Source organism: Anas platyrhynchos, chromosome 7 (assembly GCF_047663525.1).
Source record: "Anas platyrhynchos isolate ZD024472 breed Pekin duck chromosome 7, IASCAAS_PekinDuck_T2T, whole genome shotgun sequence".
In the NCBI taxonomy this organism is placed as follows: domain Eukaryota; kingdom Metazoa; phylum Chordata; class Aves; order Anseriformes; family Anatidae; genus Anas; species Anas platyrhynchos.
The window spans coordinates 16934171-16949340 of record NC_092593.1 but is presented as its reverse complement, the minus strand read 5'-3'; the positions used below and the strand labels follow the sequence as shown (position 1 = coordinate 16949340).

The window sequence follows — 15170 nt, the reverse complement described above, 5'->3', positions numbered from 1 at the left end:
CCCTTACGTGGGGCCACAGCTGGGTACTTACCACAGGTAGGCGATGACCCCCACAGGCCTGCGGAGAGGAGAGGGGGGTCACTGCACAGCACGAGCCCCCCAGCACAGTGGGGATGCCGGGGTGCAGCCCGGCAGGGGGCTGCCCTTACCAGATGTCGGTGACACTGGAGACAGGGCTCTGGTTGACGATCTCGGGGCCCACGAACTCGGGGGTGCCGTACTTGCAGTACTGCGGCTCGTCGGGCGTCAGCTCCTGCGCGTTGCCGAAGTCGCAGATGCGCACCTGCTCGCTGCTCGAATCCGCCATCAGGAGGTTTTCTGGCTACAGGACACGTGGGGCGGCTGGGAGCTTGGCGGGAGGCTCCCGGGGCGGGGAGGGGCAGGGCAGGACACGGGGGCTGCCCCCCGAGCTGGGGGCCGTGGGGAGAGCACTCACTTTGATGTCCAGGTGCAGCACGTGGTGCTGGTGCAGGTAGCAGATCCCCTCCAGGATCTGCCGCATGTAGGAGCGGACCTGCCAGAGCAGAGGCGGGGTGGGGATGGCACCCAGGGGACCATCACGGTCCCCTCAGCCCCTCGTGGGACCAGGCAGGGGATGGAGAGGCCTGTCACCTCCCTTTGGGCATGGCGCAATGTCCCTGGGCGGGGACAGCCCCCCATGTCCCCAGCCGCCCTCTCCACCCCATGGCTTTGCCCTGCCAGGGCTCACCCACCTCGGACTCGCACACCGAGGGCTTCCTCGCCATCCTGTCCAGCAGCTCGTCCTCGGCACAGCTGGGAGCTGGTCAAGGAGCACAGGAACGCCGTGCCCCCCTCGGCACCCCGCTGCCACGCACCCACCCTGCCCACCCGTGTTCCCCCAGCCACGCAGTCCCGGAGGATACAGCTCCATCACCATGATGACGGCGTTCTTCTTCTCGAAGGCATCGTGGAAGAAGACGATGCGCTCGTGGTCCAGCTGCGAGAGGATGTGCAGCTCCCGGCGCGCCGACTGCTTGGCCTTGGTCCTGCCGGGGACAAACTTGGCGGCGAAGTCCAGCCGGCTGCTCTTCTCCGTCACCCTCCGCAGGTAGGAGAAAGCCCCCCTGCGATGTGGGGAGGGATGGGAAGGGGCTGGCAGGGCAGCTGGAGGCACCCCCGTCCCTGCAGGCACTGGGGTCTGCAGGGAGCTGCCCCAGGAGGACCAGGACCGCCCTTAGGGGACCTGGTGGCCCCGTACCTCCCGATCTCCTCGTGCACGTCGTAGTAGTCGGTCAGGCGCCGCGCCTTGTGCAGTGCATCCTCCTCCATGCTGGCATCGGCCGCGGGCTGGGCTGGGGGAAGGAGAGGGGCTGGGGGGCGGCGATCAGGGGGCTGGGGGCTGCCCCGTGGGGCCGGGCAGGGTGGGAGCCAGGTGGCCGTACCTGAGCGCACCACCAGCTCCGCCTTGCAGGACACCTCCCCGGCCAGGTTCCTGGCTGTGCAGGTGTAGACCCCGCTGTCGGGCTCTGCGGCGCCCAGCACCACCAGGGAGCACTCGTTGTCCTCGTAGACGAAGCTCAGGTGGCTGCTCTCCTCCAGCAGCTCCCCGTCCTGGGGGCACAGCGGGCATCAGGGGGTCCCCTGTTGCCCCCCACCAGCTCCCCACACCGGCACGGATGCAGCACCCTGCACCAGTTGGGGTGGCACAAAGCCAAAGCCCCCACCCAGGGACCCCAAGGCAGCGGAGGGGAGCAGGGAGCGTGGGTCTGGGGGTCGGGGGGAGGTGGTGGGCCCCACCCCACCTTGTACCACATGATGTCCGGCAGCGGCTTCCCCTCCACCACCACGGCGAAGCGTGGCGTCTCCCCTTCCTGAGCATCGATGTCCTCCATGATGGACTCAAAGCGCGGTGCCTCTGCCGAGAAATGGGGCGTGGGGCACCATGGGGCAGTGCCAGCCCCCTGCCGCGGGCACGGGGAGCTGGGGGGCACTGAGAGCAAGTGCCAGCCCGTGGCACGGGGACGTGGAGTGCCGCAGGGCTGGGACAATGCGGTGGGAACAGGGCACCGTGGGGCAGTGCCACTCACCAGATGTGGGCATGGGGCAGAGTGGGGCTGCATCTCCCCGTTACACATGGGTGTGGGGTACCGGGGGCAGCGCCACCTCATTACACGTGGTTATGGGGCACCCTGCAGCAGTGCCACCCATGGCACGTGGCCAAGGGGCGCGATAGCGCAGTGCACACACGGCACAGTGCCACCCACGGCGCAGTGCCACCCCCCGCACACACTCATGGGGCACACAGGACACCTCTGCCCAAGTCAGACAGAGGAGCAGGACACCAGGCAGCACTACCAGGCAGTACCAAAGGTAGGTGCCACGGTTTGAGGGCCTTCAGCCCTACAGGGTGACATACACGCAGGGCGCACGGATGAGCAACGCCGCGCTGTGGGGCAGTGCCCCCATGGCACACGGCCACAGCTCACCGTGGGGGCAGTGCCACCCCGTGGGGCCATGCCACCCCCACGGCACACGGCCTCGGGGCACCATAGGGCGATGCCCCCCATGGCAGAGGGGCACGGCCCCCCGGCGCGGGGGCACCTACCTGCGAGGCGGAGGCGGAGGGTGCAGCGGGCAGAGCCGTGGCGGTTGCTCACCTCGCAGGCCAGCGGCCCCGCGGCCCCCCGGCCCACGCGCAGCAGCCGCAGGCAGTGCTGGTCGTCATCCGGCATCGTCACCTCGCACGTGCCGTCCTGCTCCCCCAGCACCTGCCCGCCCCTGTGGGCACACGCCGTCAGCCTGTGGCCACCCCACAAGCTCTGCACGTCGCCCTCGGGTGCGTGCCCGGCCCCAGGGGTGGGCACCACGCCACGCCGCGTCCCACCTACCTCCTCCAGGTGACGGTGGCCTCCACGTGGTTGATGGTGATGGTGACGGAGGCCGGCTGGCCCTCCACCACGTACACCACGTCTGGCTTGTCCAGGATGACCGGGGCCTCCTCCAGGTAGGGACCTGCCACGCACATTGTCACCACCACCTCTGCGCCGTGCGTCGCCCAGCCCCGGGCAGCTCGCCACGCCGCCGGGCACGCAGACCCCCCACGTCCCACCCCAGCACCCCTCCCTCGCCCCGCTGCCCCTCTCACCCCGATCCAGGAGCTGCACGGGCCCCACGAGCGGGGAGGGCTTGCTGTTGGTCTTGGGGGTGGCGGTGATGACGCGGAAGAGGTACTGGGCCCCCTTGGTGAGCCCGTGCACCGTGTAGGTGGTGTCCCGCACGCCGCTCACCAGCACCACCCACTGCGTCGTGCCCAGCACTTGCATTTGCACCACGTAGGTCACCGAGCTGGGGTCTGCGTGGGGACAGGGTCAGCACGGAGCCCCCGGCACCCCACCAGGCTGCTGCCCACCCCCAGCCCCCTCACCTATGGCAGTGTCCAGCCACTTGGGCTTGTTCCACGTCAGCGTGATGGCCCGGCCGGTCACCAAGGCCACCGTGGGGGGCCCGTCAGGTGGTGTGGGCACCACGTCTGCATGGGAGAGGTGGGCAGAGGTGTGAGCCCCCCACTGAACTTCCCTGTGGTGCCGTCCCCTGCCACCCCAGCACCGTGCTGCGGGGACGCCGAGCCCCACCTGTCACCTACCCGTGACGTAGAGGTGCGCGTAGCATGTGGCCTTCCCCACTTTGTTGGCAATGACGCTTTTGTAGACGCCAGCGTGCGCGTGGCTGACGGCCGTGAACACCAGGCGATGGATGTCCTTGTCTGGGGGGACAGAGGAAAGAGCCCGTCAGCAGCACGGTGCCGAGCTCCCCTCCCGGAGCCCCCGGTGCCGCGGGGAGGGCGGGGGGCCCTACACTGCATCATCTTGCGGTCGTCCGTGCTGTCGATGCGGGTGCCGTTGTGGAACCAGGTGATGGAGGGGTAGGGCAGCCCAGCCACCTGGCACTCCAGCACCGCCTCCTTCGACTCCACCACCTCCAGGTTGTGCAGAGGCTTCAGGAAGTCGGGCATGGTGAAGCACTCCGCCTCCGTCTCCGCCTGCTCCGGTTCCTCCGGGATGGACGGCATCTTCTCCAGCTTGGAGCTGCGACCACCCACACGTGCTCACCACGGGAGCCCGGCCCCAGGGGAGGGACCCCCCCAAAAATCCCAGGGGGCAGCAAGCAGGGGGACACCCGTCTTACATCTGGGAGGCAGCAGATGGCCGTGGCTCCTCCACGTAGAGCTCGGCAGAGCACTCCACGTGGCCGTGGGCGTTCCTGGCGGTCACCACGTAGTGCCCCTCGTCCTCACTGCCCACGTGCACGATGACCAGGGAGTGCAGCCCCCCGTCCCGCTGGATCCGCACGTTCTCCCCTTCCTGCACTGGCTGGCCTGCGCGGAGAGATGGCCCTCAGCATCCCCAGCCATGTGCCATGGGGTCTCCAAGGGGCCGTGGGCGTGGGGGTTACCGAAGTGGGTCCAGGTGACGGCCGGCGGGGGCGTCCCGCTGACCATGCAGTCGAAGCGCGCCGTCCGCCCTTCCACCACGTCCACGTCCTCCAGCTTGCGGGTGAAGAGCGGCTGCACCGAGGGCTTCACCGTCAGCCGGGCGCTGCACGTCAGCTCGTCTGCAAGGACAGCGGGCAGGGCTGGGCCCCGGGTGGGCAGGGGGAGGGACAGCCACGCACCGGGGGTGTCACCCCAGGGTGCCCATGCACAGGGATGGTGCTCTGCTGGCAGGGGGTGCCTCTTCCCTCCCCTCGAACAAGAGAGATGCTGGGGATGCAGGGGGGTGGGAGGGTGCCCTGTCCTCTCCTGGGCAGGGGGGCGCAGCCCTGGGGACAGGGCGGTGACGCTGAAGCAGGCAGTGCCAGCACGGTGCCACGGGGCTTGGTGCAGGTGCAGTGCTCCAGGTTGTTGCAGGGATCGCTTTGCACTGACCTTCAGCCACCCCAGGAGGGGAACGGGACAGGGATGTCCCTGCCCGATGAAGGGCACACAGGGCTGTTGGAGGCACAGGTCAGCATGCAGCAGGCTGGATCCTGCTGCCCCTCCGCAGCTGCCAGCTTGTGGGGAGAGGGCAGCTGCCCTGCTCCCTGCCCATTGCCCCTGCCAGGCCAGCAGGGACACGCTGGTAACCAGAGCTGGGCGCACGGGGGCTCTGGAGCCAGCTGGGCTGAGAACAGCTGGGCTGAAGGCAGGCAGCTCGGGGTGCGTGGCACAGCCGCGGTGCAAACACAGCTCCCTGGGTACCAGAGCTCCCACAGGGAGCGGCACACACCAGCTACAGGGAGCAGACATCCTTCTCTTATCCCCACACCCCCTCCGGCACTCACAGCCACGCTGGGGGGACCCTGAAGCCCCAAACCCCGGGGGTTACAGCCTCATCGACCACCACGCCGGGGCCGTCCCCCAGGTGAGACCCCCGGTGCCCGCCGCTTACCTTTGGCCGTGCTGAGCTTGCAGGTGTAGACGCCGCTGTCGTCCTCGTGCACGGAGGTGAGCAGCAGCTTGCACTTGCGCCCGTCAAAGTGCATCTTGCATTTGAGCAGGGCGGGCTGGAGCAGCCGGCCCCGCGACAACCAGTCCACGTCCATGTCTGGCGGGCCAGCCACCAGGCACTCAAAGAGCGCCAGCTCCCCCGCCCCGACCACCACGTCCTGCAGGGGAACCACCACGGCCAGGGACTGGCACTCGGGGCGAGCTGCCCGGGAAGGGGGGAGAAAGAGAGAGAAAGAGAGAGAGAGAGAGAGAGACGCGTCTCAGCAACTGAAAAGCAACCATGGGAGGTGGCGGGGAGGGGGCCGTGCGGGGCAGGGGCATGCGGGGAGGGGGCCCGGCGCCAAGGGCGAGGGCGCAGGGCGCAGGCAGGGGGTGCAGCGGGGAGGAGGTGGGGGCGAGATGTGGAAAGCGGAGCTGAGCCGGGGCGGGGGGCCGGGGGTGTGGGGGTGAGGGGAGGTGTCCGTGCCAGGAACACACCACACAGCGCTTTACCAAACAGATTTTATTAGAGCTACAAAAAGGGTCACGGCCTCGCAGCCCACCCCCCACCGAGCCCCCCCCCCCGGGGAGAAGAGACCCAAGCTGGGGCTGCCTCTGTGGCCAGGAGCCGGGTGGACCCTGGGGACGCGGCCGGGCTGCGAGGGACTTCTGTGCCACCAGCCCCCGCCCCGGCACGGGGGTCCCCGTGTCCCTCGTCCCCCACGCTCCCAGGTGACCTCTGCGGAGCCGCCACCACGCCGCGTCCCCTTCCCTATGGAAGCTGAGCCAACGGCGGGGCCGGGCTCCCCGCTCCCCGTCCCCTGGGCGGCGAGGAGAGGAGCAGCAGGACACACAGACACGGACAGACGGACGGAGCGAGAGACAAGACAGCACCGTGCGGCCGCCCTGGCCCGGCTGAGGGGGTGCCTGGCGCCACCCCACCGCCGTCCTCCCCCCGCTCCCCCCGGCCTCGGTGCCGCCTCCCCCGGCCACCCGACGCGCCCGCGCCCGCCGTCGAGGCCCCGCGCGTCCCCGCGGTGCGTCCAGGACGAGGCGGCGGATGGAGCAGAAGGTAATAACACAAGGTGAGGTCCACTGCCTAAGAGGTGTCCAACTAAGAGCCCCGCGGCCGCGGCTCTGAGAGATGCACCCCCTTATCGTACTCCCCCTGCGTACAGACAAAAACCGCAGTCAGCAAGCGGAAGGGTTAGTGCGGCGGGGACGGGGACGGCGCGCACACAAGGGGCGTGCACACGCGGGGGGTGTGAGCGCACGCCGGCACGCAGCACCACGTGCCCCGGGGCACGGAGGTGGGCCACGCTGAGCCCGGTGCCCGTCCATCCATCGGGCACGTGCCCGGCTCCCGCGGCCGCCCCCGCGCCGCTGCGCTGTGCCGGAGGCTGGAGCGGGGTCTGGCAGGACGCAAGCGGTGCAGCGAAGGCTGGGGCGGGGGGGGACAGCCCGGGGGGCTCAGGCAGCTGTCAGCAGGGAGGGCTGGGGGGAGCAGGGCACACAAAGCAAAGGGCAAGAGAAAGGAGGCAGCATCGCTCGTCCCCGCGGGCTCCTTCCTTCCTGGCACGTGGTCCCCAGCCACCCGTCCCGTTTGCGCGCGCGTTTCGGGGGACCTAGGGGGATGCTGAGCCCACAGCAGGGCTGGGGAGGCACAGCCCAGCCCCGGGCACCTGGGCTAATGTGGGAACTGCTCTGAGCAGGGAAGAAGCAGGGAGGAGACCTCTCCAAGCTGCCCGCTGGCTGGGCACAGCTTGCAGGCAGGGAGGGAGGGAGCTGTGGGTGTGCTGGGGGGAGATGTCCCCTGCAGGACCACCGAGGGCATAAGCCCTCCCTGCGCAGCCAGAGCCAGCACCCGGCCCCAGCACGGGTGCCTGTGGGGTCAGGGGGATATAGGGTGAAGCTGGGCTGGGGGAGCAGCAGGCTCTGGGTCAGGCCGGGGACCCCTGGCACAGCTGGGCAGCGGGACCCATGCTGTGGGGCCGCACATCTGGCTGGGGCAGGAGGACAGCCTGCCTCCTGCTGCGGGGACGGCCAAGCCATGGCTGCTCCGTGTCCCCTCCCTGCCACCTTCTGCAGGGCCAGGCATGCAGGTCCACGGCCCTGCTGGGCCCTTCCTGCTCTGGGGCAGGAAGGGGTGAGAAGCAGCGCCGCCGAGAAGGGGTCTGCAGCGGCCCCTTCCCTGCCCAGCTCATGCAGGGTGCCGGAGCCGGCCAGTCCCATGGGGGCGCGCTCAGGGAGCTTTACCTCTGACCTCCAGCTTGGCCTCGCACTGCTTGGTGCCGTACTCGTTGACAGCCTTGCAGGTGTAGAAGCCGGTGTCGGTGCGCTCGGCCGCCAGGATGTGCAGCGTGAAGAGCCCCCGCGCCCCCTCTGCCTCCTCCGCGTGGTGCCGCCGGCCGTACTTCACTGGCTGCCGGTTCCGCAGCCTGCCCGGGGACACGAGGGGAGCAGCACGGTCACGCCCGGCCCCACAGCAAGACCCCTCTCCTCTACCCCAACCCCCTCAGAAGCAGAGCTCCGCGCCTTGGTGCCGCTCCGAGCCGGCAGACCCCAAATGGGGAGGTCCCTCCCCATGCCCATCCCCTCCTTCCCTACCCTGCTGCGACCCAGCGAGCTCCGGACTCACCAGTAAATGATGGGCTTGGGCTCCCCGCGGACACGGACGCTCATGCTGACATCCTGCCCCTCCAGCACCGACTGGTCCGACAGGGCCACCTGGGGGAGCAGGGGTCAGGGGGCAGCCGGCACCCGCCACCCCAGGGCCACGCGGCCCCCAAAACCAGGGCAGCCCCTCAGGGCTGCGGCCACGGGTCACGGCTCCCCCTCTGCCAGCTCACCTCAAAGGTGGGCGCAGCCTTGAAGCTGCTCTCCGGGGAGCCGTGGGCAGCCCCGTGCTCCGCTCGAGGCTGCAGCTTCATGGCCGGTCGGTGCTGGGGCGTCCCGGCCTCGGGGAACTCCTCCAGCGGGCTCAGGTACTCCTCGTCCGACGTGATGGGGCTGGCCTGGCCCAGGGGGGGGGCCAGGTTCCCATGCCGCTCCACAGCAGGGGCTAGCGCAGGAGAGGCCGGGTAAGGAGCTGGCAGCAGCCAGAGCCGAGCAGGGGGCTCGGAGCCCCCTCCCCACCACCCTGCGCCCCCGGGGTGCCCGGGGACACCCACCCCACTGCGCATCCCACAAGGCAGAGGCACAGCGGCCGGCAGCGAAGGGGTGCCAGGCTGTGCAGGGGGAGGGGGTGCGAAGCACGCCACGGGGCCGATAAGGGGACGCGATATCCCGCAAGGCGACAGCAGGGCTCAAGTGGCTCTTACGCAGCAGGCCACGCTCCCATCCTTAAGCCGCCCGGATTCCCGGAATGGCTGCCCCTGCCCCGAGCCGGCGGAGGGCTGAAGGTGACATTGCAGCTGCGCTCCCCTCCCAGCCCGGCCTGGGGGGCCCGCACCTGGCACCGCAGCGAGCCCCCGCGGGTGGCAGGGGGACCCTGGGGCCACGGCGAGGGGAGGAAAAGCGGGGAGGGGGGCGAGATGCGCGCGGAGCCGGGTGCGAGCGGCTGGGGGTGCGCGTGCGGAGCCCTGCCCGAGGTGGGGGGGCTGCCCCCCCTCCAGCCCGGGTGCTCCATTCCTCCCCGTGCCCCCCCCAGCCAGCAGCGGATCCCCTTACGGCGCTGCCCAAGCGGGGAGGCGGGCGGGCTGCCCGGCGCACGGGGAGGTCTCGCCCCCCCCCGGCCCCCGCGGTGCCCCCGGGCAGCAGCAGGGCGGACAGCTGGGGGATGAGGGGGGGGCACCCCCCGGATCCCTCCCCGTGCCCCCCCCAGGCGGCGCCGGGCGCCCCGCCGCCCCTCCGCCCGCAGCCCCCCGGTGCCCCCCGCACTCACCGGGGGATGGGGACGGAGGGGGGGCGACCCCGGCGACCCCCGCCCCGAGCCGGAGCGAAGCGCACCGCGGAACGGCCGCCGCCGTTGCCGGGACCGGGGCCGCTGCGGCGCCGGGCGCGCGTCCAGCCCGGAGCCGCTGCGCCCTCCCCGGCCGAGCGCCGCCCCGGGCCCGCTGCCGCCACCGCCCGGCCCCCGGGGCTGGGCCAGCAGCGCGGGGGAGGGCTCAGAGCCGGGCCGGGGGCTGCCGGCCCCTTCCCTCCCGGGGGCAGGGGCGCGAAGCCCCGGCGGCGGGCAGGGGGCTCCGGGGCGCAGGGCGCGGCACCGGGGCGCACGGGGCTCCGCCGGCCCCCGGGGCAGCTGGGGGGGCTCTGCGCGCTCCCCCCGGGGGATATGGGGCGGGGAGAGCCCTGGGGATGCGTGGGAAGCGTGTCCGCGGGTGGAGGGGTGCGGGGTGCACCGGGCGTCCCCTGGGGTGGGAGGAAAGGGTGACCCCACAAATGGCAAGCTGGGGTGTCCCCGCAGCCGGGGCAGGCTTGTTGGGGTGGGCTGGGGGTTGGGGGGCGTCCAGCCGCCGGGCTGCTTGCTGGGCGCCCAGGGATGCTCAGAGCCTGACCCCGCTCCCCCCACGGCAGGATCCCGGCAGCGCGTCAGCTGCTTTGGTTCAGACCGAGCCTTGTAGGGTAAGGAAGCCGGTTTCTTCCCAGCGACAGCAGCGGCCGAGCTGGCAGCCAGCCTGCCTGCCTGCCCGCCTGCCTGCCCGCCTGCCTGCCCTCCCACCGCCCCCCGCTGCCTCCGGGCCGGCCGCCGGCACTCACCGGGCCGCACGCTGAGGATGGCACTGCAGCACGTGGCGCCCACCTCGTTGGCTGCCGTCACCGTGTAGAGCCCGGCGTCGGCCACCCGCGCGCTGCGCACCAGCAAGGTGTGCCGCTCGCCCTCCGCCTTGATGGGCCGCGCCGTGCTGCTCCGCAGCGGCACCCCGTCCTTCCTCCAGGACACTGCGGGCACACGCGGGGTCACTCCGGACTGTCCCGGGGCACGAGAGCCCCCCGCTGACCCCCTCATCCCTGCCCGGCCTGGGAACCCCTTTGCCCCACATCCCCAAGGCCCCTGGTGAGAGCAGGGCTGGCGCCTCTCTGGTTCCTGGCATCCTCCTGCCCTCCAGTGGAGGATGGAGGAGGGAACCAGAGCCACTTAGCTCGTTCCCTCTCTCTGCTGGCTGTGCCGTGCCTGCTGCCTTCTCCCTCTCTCCCCACAGCCCAGCCCCATGCAGGGGGATCGCCCTCACCCTGCCCTCCACACCCCACCCTGGCATGTGGTGCCACCTTGGGTTGCTCCCAAGGTGGGCACAGCATCCCCCTGAAGAGCACAGCCACAGCCCTGCCAGCCCCAAGCCACCCAGCTCGGGTGGCCCCAAGGGACAAGGACACGCCGGGGGGTGGTAGTGCCAGAGCCCATCATGCTCCCGAGCCGCGGGGTCGCTCACCTTCTGGCTGGGGGTTGGCCGTGACGATGCACTTGAGCAGCACCTCCGCCCCCACGGCCACCGCCGTGTCCTGGATGGGGATCTCAAAGACGGGTGCTTCCAGGGGGTCCTCGCCCGCCGAGACGTAGGAGTCGTCAGAGGACTCTGCACAGGGAGAGACGGCCCCGTGGCTGTGAGGGGGCGCAGTAGGCACGGCCCGTGCCACACAGCCCTCTGCCCGTCCCCGGGGTGTGGGAGCAGGAGGGTTACAGAGCCCCCCCCCGGGCACCTTCCCCTGCTGGGTAGGAGGGACAGAGGCGTCAGCAAGCATCGCGACCCCAAGGCTCATTTTGTTGCCAAAACCCCCAGCCCCCAGATCACGCTGCATCCCCTCATCCCATCTCGGTGCTCCCCAGGGGCAGGCTGGGGTCCCGCACCCCGCTCAGGGACATCGCTGTGCCCGCAGGAGGTGGCAAGCCATGCAAGCCATGCCCTACCTAGCTCCGGAGAGGTGGGCCGGGCTCGGCGCCCCTTCCCCTTGCTCCTCGTGCTCCTGCCCTCCTGAGCCGCTGTCCGAACGCTTTCTTTCTTCTCCATCACTTTCGTCTGCCTTCTCTCCGCCTCCCTGCCTGTGCCGTGCTGTCCTGCCCAGCTCCTCTCCAGCCGGGCCTCCTGCTCCATCCCCGGCTTTGCCCAGGGCAGGAACCGCACCTCCGTGGGTGCCTCCGGCCTCCGGTACAGCCCGTGGGGCACGGCCAGCCTGGCGGCCAGGCCCTCGCTCACCGCCCCGGGGGCCCTGGCTGCACCGGGAGGGCCCCCATCCGGGCACGGGGTCCCTTCAGCAGCCCCCCCTTGGGGCAGGGCTGTCCGCCCCTGCGGGGTGGCTTGTGCCAACGGCCACTGCTCCTTCTTCCTCACTTCCCCAACGCTTTCTTGCTGCGCACTCTTCCTCACCTCCTCCACCGCCGTGCCGCCCCGCACCGGGGCTTTGCGCCCCCGCTGCCCTCCCGGCTCCGGCTCCCCGTTGGGCCCCACCAGCGCCACGCTGGAGAGGGCCAGGTGCTGGATGACGTGCGTGCTCTCCGCCGGCGCAGAAACCTTGGGCGGCTGCACCTTGCGCCCGCCGGTGCTCGGCAAGGAGGGGGTGCGGGGGGCGCGGGGGGCGGGGGGCTCGCTGGCCGGCTGGGGCGAGGGCGCCCGGGCTTTGCCCAGCTCCTGGGAGCGCCGCAGCTGCTGCTTGGACACCGTCCTCTTGATGCGGGTCAGCTCCTCCGAGAACTTGTGCTCGATGTCCTGCACGCGCCCGGCGAATTTGCCCCGCTCATCAAAGGAGGCGGCTTTCTGCCGGAAGGCCAGGCGCCGGCTCGCCGCGCTGCTGCCCCCCGCCTCGTCCCGCCAGCCCCCCGGCGTGCCCGGCCGCCGCGCCTCCGAGCCGGGCTGGTCGAAGGAGCGTGTCTTGCGCAGGGGCAGCCAGGGCCGTGCGGGGAAGGGGCTGTCCGCCTGCTCCAGGCTCCTGCGGCGCTCCTCGAAGTACTGCAGCCGCTCGAAGATCCTGGAGCCCGCGCGCACCAGCTTGGGCGATGCCCGCACGGAGACGCGGCCGGACGCGTCGCTCATGGGCGTGGGGGGCCGGGAGTCCTGTGTGCTGCCCTGTGAGTACCCCGAGGATTTGGGCTTCTTGATCTTCTCCTCGTACTCCTCGGGGACGGTGTCCTGGTACTCGGTCGGCACCGAGGATTTCTTGCGGGGGGTGACGGGCGTGCAGGAGGGGACGCCGGGGCTGCGGGCGGCCGGCTGGGGGGCGGCTCCGGAGGGAGGCAGCGGGCACGCGCCGGGCCGAGGCGATGGTGAGCGGATGATGGGCGGCTTGGTGGTCAGCGGCAGGGCAGCGGGGGACCGCGGGGGCTCGGCGCCGGGCTTCGGAGACACGGGGCCGCTGTGGGGGTCATCCCTCCGGTAGCCCCCCTGGGGGATGCTGCTGCAAGGGGAGAGGACAGGGGAGAGCGGGTCAGAGCCCGTCCTCGTCTCCGTGCTGCATCAGGGCTCCCAGCCCAGTCCACGGCACCCTGTGGGCCAGGGCAGCCCCAAAACCCCTGAGGGGCCATGGTAGGGGGATCCAGCCACCCTAAGACCCCCGGGAGCTGGCTGGCTGATGTAACCCAGCCGTGCCTTCATTGCTGGGGATTCCCTTCCCCTGGGACACCCAAGTGGGACAGCGACACTTGGGGCTGTGACGCCAGGACACCCAGCCAGCCCCCTTCCCAGGGCTGCCACGCAGACAGGACTGGGGCACAGGGCAGGGGGGTACGCCCCAGTTTGCCTGTGGTGTCCCAGCATGCTGGAACCACGCAGTGCACTCCCACTCTTCTGCAAGGCAGAGAGGTCCCCGAGGCCACGAGCCATCCCCCCGTGCACATGCTGCTGCGAGCAAGTCCCCCCGACCCCCCCGAGACCCCCACCCGCCCCCACGGGCAGCGCAGCCGAGTGGCACCGCCCCGCTCAGTGTGCACGGTGCAGAAATCAGAGGGTGGAGATGAGGGTCTGGTGGAACAAGCAGCCTCGAACACAAAGGGGAAGATGGAGGTCGAAGGAGAAGGCCTGCAGGGGTGGGGACCAAAGGCGGTGGGGAGGGACGGGGGCTCTGAGCATGTCAGCGGGCCCTGGGGAGGGAGCACGTCCCTCGTCCCTGCTGCCACCCGTGGGTGGTGGGGACGGGTTGCTGCAGGTGCCCCAGGCTCCTGTGCACCCCTGTATCCATGTGTAGAGCCCCCCGGACAGGCAGGAGGAGGGTCCAGGTTGGAGGTGCATTGCCCCCAAACCCATACTGGCCACGGCACAAGGTGTCCGTGCTCCCACCCCACAGAAAGCGTGCCCTGTATCCAGTCCCAGGGCCTGTCCCCACCTCACCGGGGCCGGGCTGCCGACCGCTCAGAGCCTCCGTTCCTCATCCGGCCGTGGAGAAGGCAAAGGGAGCCCGGGCGGAGGGGAGGAGATGGCAGCGGGGAGGAGATGGCCCCAGCGCGATGTCCCCTCCGCGCACTTCCCCGGGCTACTTACACGTGGAGCGAGAGCGCCCGTCCTCGGTACAGGCTGAAGGCGCTGCCGTACGGGTCGCTGGCCACCGAGAGGCTATCCTCCGACCCCCAGCTTGTGCCCACCAGATTAGCCCGTGATGCCCGCACCAGCGGCTCCACGCCCAGGTGCCGGACCTCGGCGCCGCGCGGGGCCGGCGCGTTTGCTTGCCTTGGGGTTCCCTGCGGCTGCCAGGCACTGGGGCGCAGGTAGGGTCCCCGTGCGGGGAGGCTGGCATCCGGCTCCTTCTCCACCACGGTCTGCTGGCTGCCCGACCAGCTGGAGCGCTCCTCCGCCTGCGACAGGGCCAGCACCGAGGTCGGCGTCGTGTTCATGGAGGCATCCACCAGGGTGTCGGAGCCACCTGGAAGGAGAGGGGTGAGCCGCCAATGGGTGCCCCTGGGGGTCCCCAGCAGCACCCCGCTGACCCTCACCGCACGGGGACCCCCAGGGCTGGGCTGGAAGAGCTCTCAGTGCCACCTGTGGTGTCCAAGCCCCCGGTGCCACCCATGTCTGAGCCCCTGGTGCCACCCGTGTCCCCACGGCTCACCCGTGGGGGTGCTGAAGGCCGTCTCATCCTGCAGCTCGCTGCGCTGCGTCACCTGGGGGTCACTGGGCTCATCCTCGCCGGTCTCCGAGTCTGGGGAGGGAGAGCAGGGGGTGAGGGGACACGGGGATGGCAGGGCAGGCTGGCACTGCTCCTCGCAGAGCCACCAGCTCAGGCGGCAGACGAGCAGTGCCCGGGCAGCTCCAGGCAGCAGAAGGCTGAGGCGGTGGGAGAGGCATGACTGTGACACTGGGGACAAGGAAGGGACAAGATGCCAGCGGGGAAAGGCAGAACCAAGGCTGGAAAGTCCGGCGGGGCCAAGGGCAGGAGCAGCAGTAAATGGTCAGCTGTGGGGTGGAGGCAGGAGGGGAGGTGGTGCTGGGGTTGCAATGCGGGGGAAGGCGGCTGAAATTGGGGTGGCGGAGACGAGGAGGCAGCACAGGGGGACAGAGGGGGCATCGCGACAGGGAGGGGGCCCAGGGCCCGTTCTGGGAGCAGGGCTGGCAGGAGGCGGGCGTCTTCCTACCGTAGCTTTGTTTCCTGCAGGAGCGGAAAACTTCGCTTCCATAGGGGCAGCAAGAGAGAGAGAGACATCAACACCCGGTTATCGGCCCGGCCTGCGGAGACGCGTGGGGCGCTGGGGGGGGCCTTGTCCCCAGCACGTCCCCGCGCTGCCGCGGGGCACTGACCTGCCAGGGCAGCAGTCGGGTGGCCGTACGGCTCGGGGAGCCTGGCACCGTGTGCTGGCCTCGGGGGCCAGGGCTGGGGCTGGGGCTGG

General features: G+C 70.9%; 1 protein-coding gene across 8 annotated transcripts in view; it reads right to left on the bottom strand.

Moving 5' to 3' along the window:
- SPEG (striated muscle enriched protein kinase) overlaps positions 1 to 15170 on the bottom strand; it is a 33891-nt gene that overhangs the window by 8055 nt on the left and 10666 nt on the right. For 3 of the 8 annotated variants that reach the window (XM_072040834.1, XM_072040835.1, XM_072040833.1), the window contains 25 exons: positions 14396 to 14485; positions 14017 to 14209; positions 11271 to 12751; positions 10795 to 10938; positions 10124 to 10306; positions 8275 to 8486; positions 8064 to 8152; positions 7682 to 7863; positions 5388 to 5648; positions 4414 to 4572; positions 4147 to 4336; positions 3817 to 4046; positions 3605 to 3724; positions 3386 to 3490; positions 3107 to 3313; positions 2850 to 2973; positions 2567 to 2739; positions 1764 to 1876; positions 1404 to 1572; positions 1220 to 1313; positions 885 to 1085; positions 714 to 774; positions 437 to 514; positions 150 to 322; positions 32 to 58 (listed from right to left, as the gene is read on the bottom strand). In XM_072040834.1, the coding sequence (XP_071896935.1) occupies positions 32 to 58; positions 150 to 322; positions 437 to 514; positions 714 to 774; positions 885 to 1085; positions 1220 to 1313; positions 1404 to 1572; positions 1764 to 1876; positions 2567 to 2739; positions 2850 to 2973; positions 3107 to 3313; positions 3386 to 3490; positions 3605 to 3724; positions 3817 to 4046; positions 4147 to 4336; positions 4414 to 4572; positions 5388 to 5648; positions 7682 to 7863; positions 8064 to 8152; positions 8275 to 8486; positions 10124 to 10306; positions 10795 to 10938; positions 11271 to 12751; positions 14017 to 14209; positions 14396 to 14485 (5059 nt within the window). Of the gene's footprint in view, positions 1 to 31; positions 59 to 149; positions 323 to 436; positions 515 to 713; positions 775 to 884; positions 1086 to 1219; positions 1314 to 1403; positions 1573 to 1763; positions 1877 to 2566; positions 2740 to 2849; positions 2974 to 3106; positions 3314 to 3385; positions 3491 to 3604; positions 3725 to 3816; positions 4047 to 4146; positions 4337 to 4413; positions 4573 to 5387; positions 5649 to 7681; positions 7864 to 8063; positions 8153 to 8274; positions 8487 to 10123; positions 10307 to 10794; positions 10939 to 11270; positions 12752 to 13830; positions 14210 to 14395; positions 14486 to 14918; positions 14954 to 15170 lie in introns of all 8 variants that reach the window. The other 5 variants (XM_072040830.1, XM_072040836.1, XM_038181892.2 and 2 more) reach the window with 3 other exon arrangements.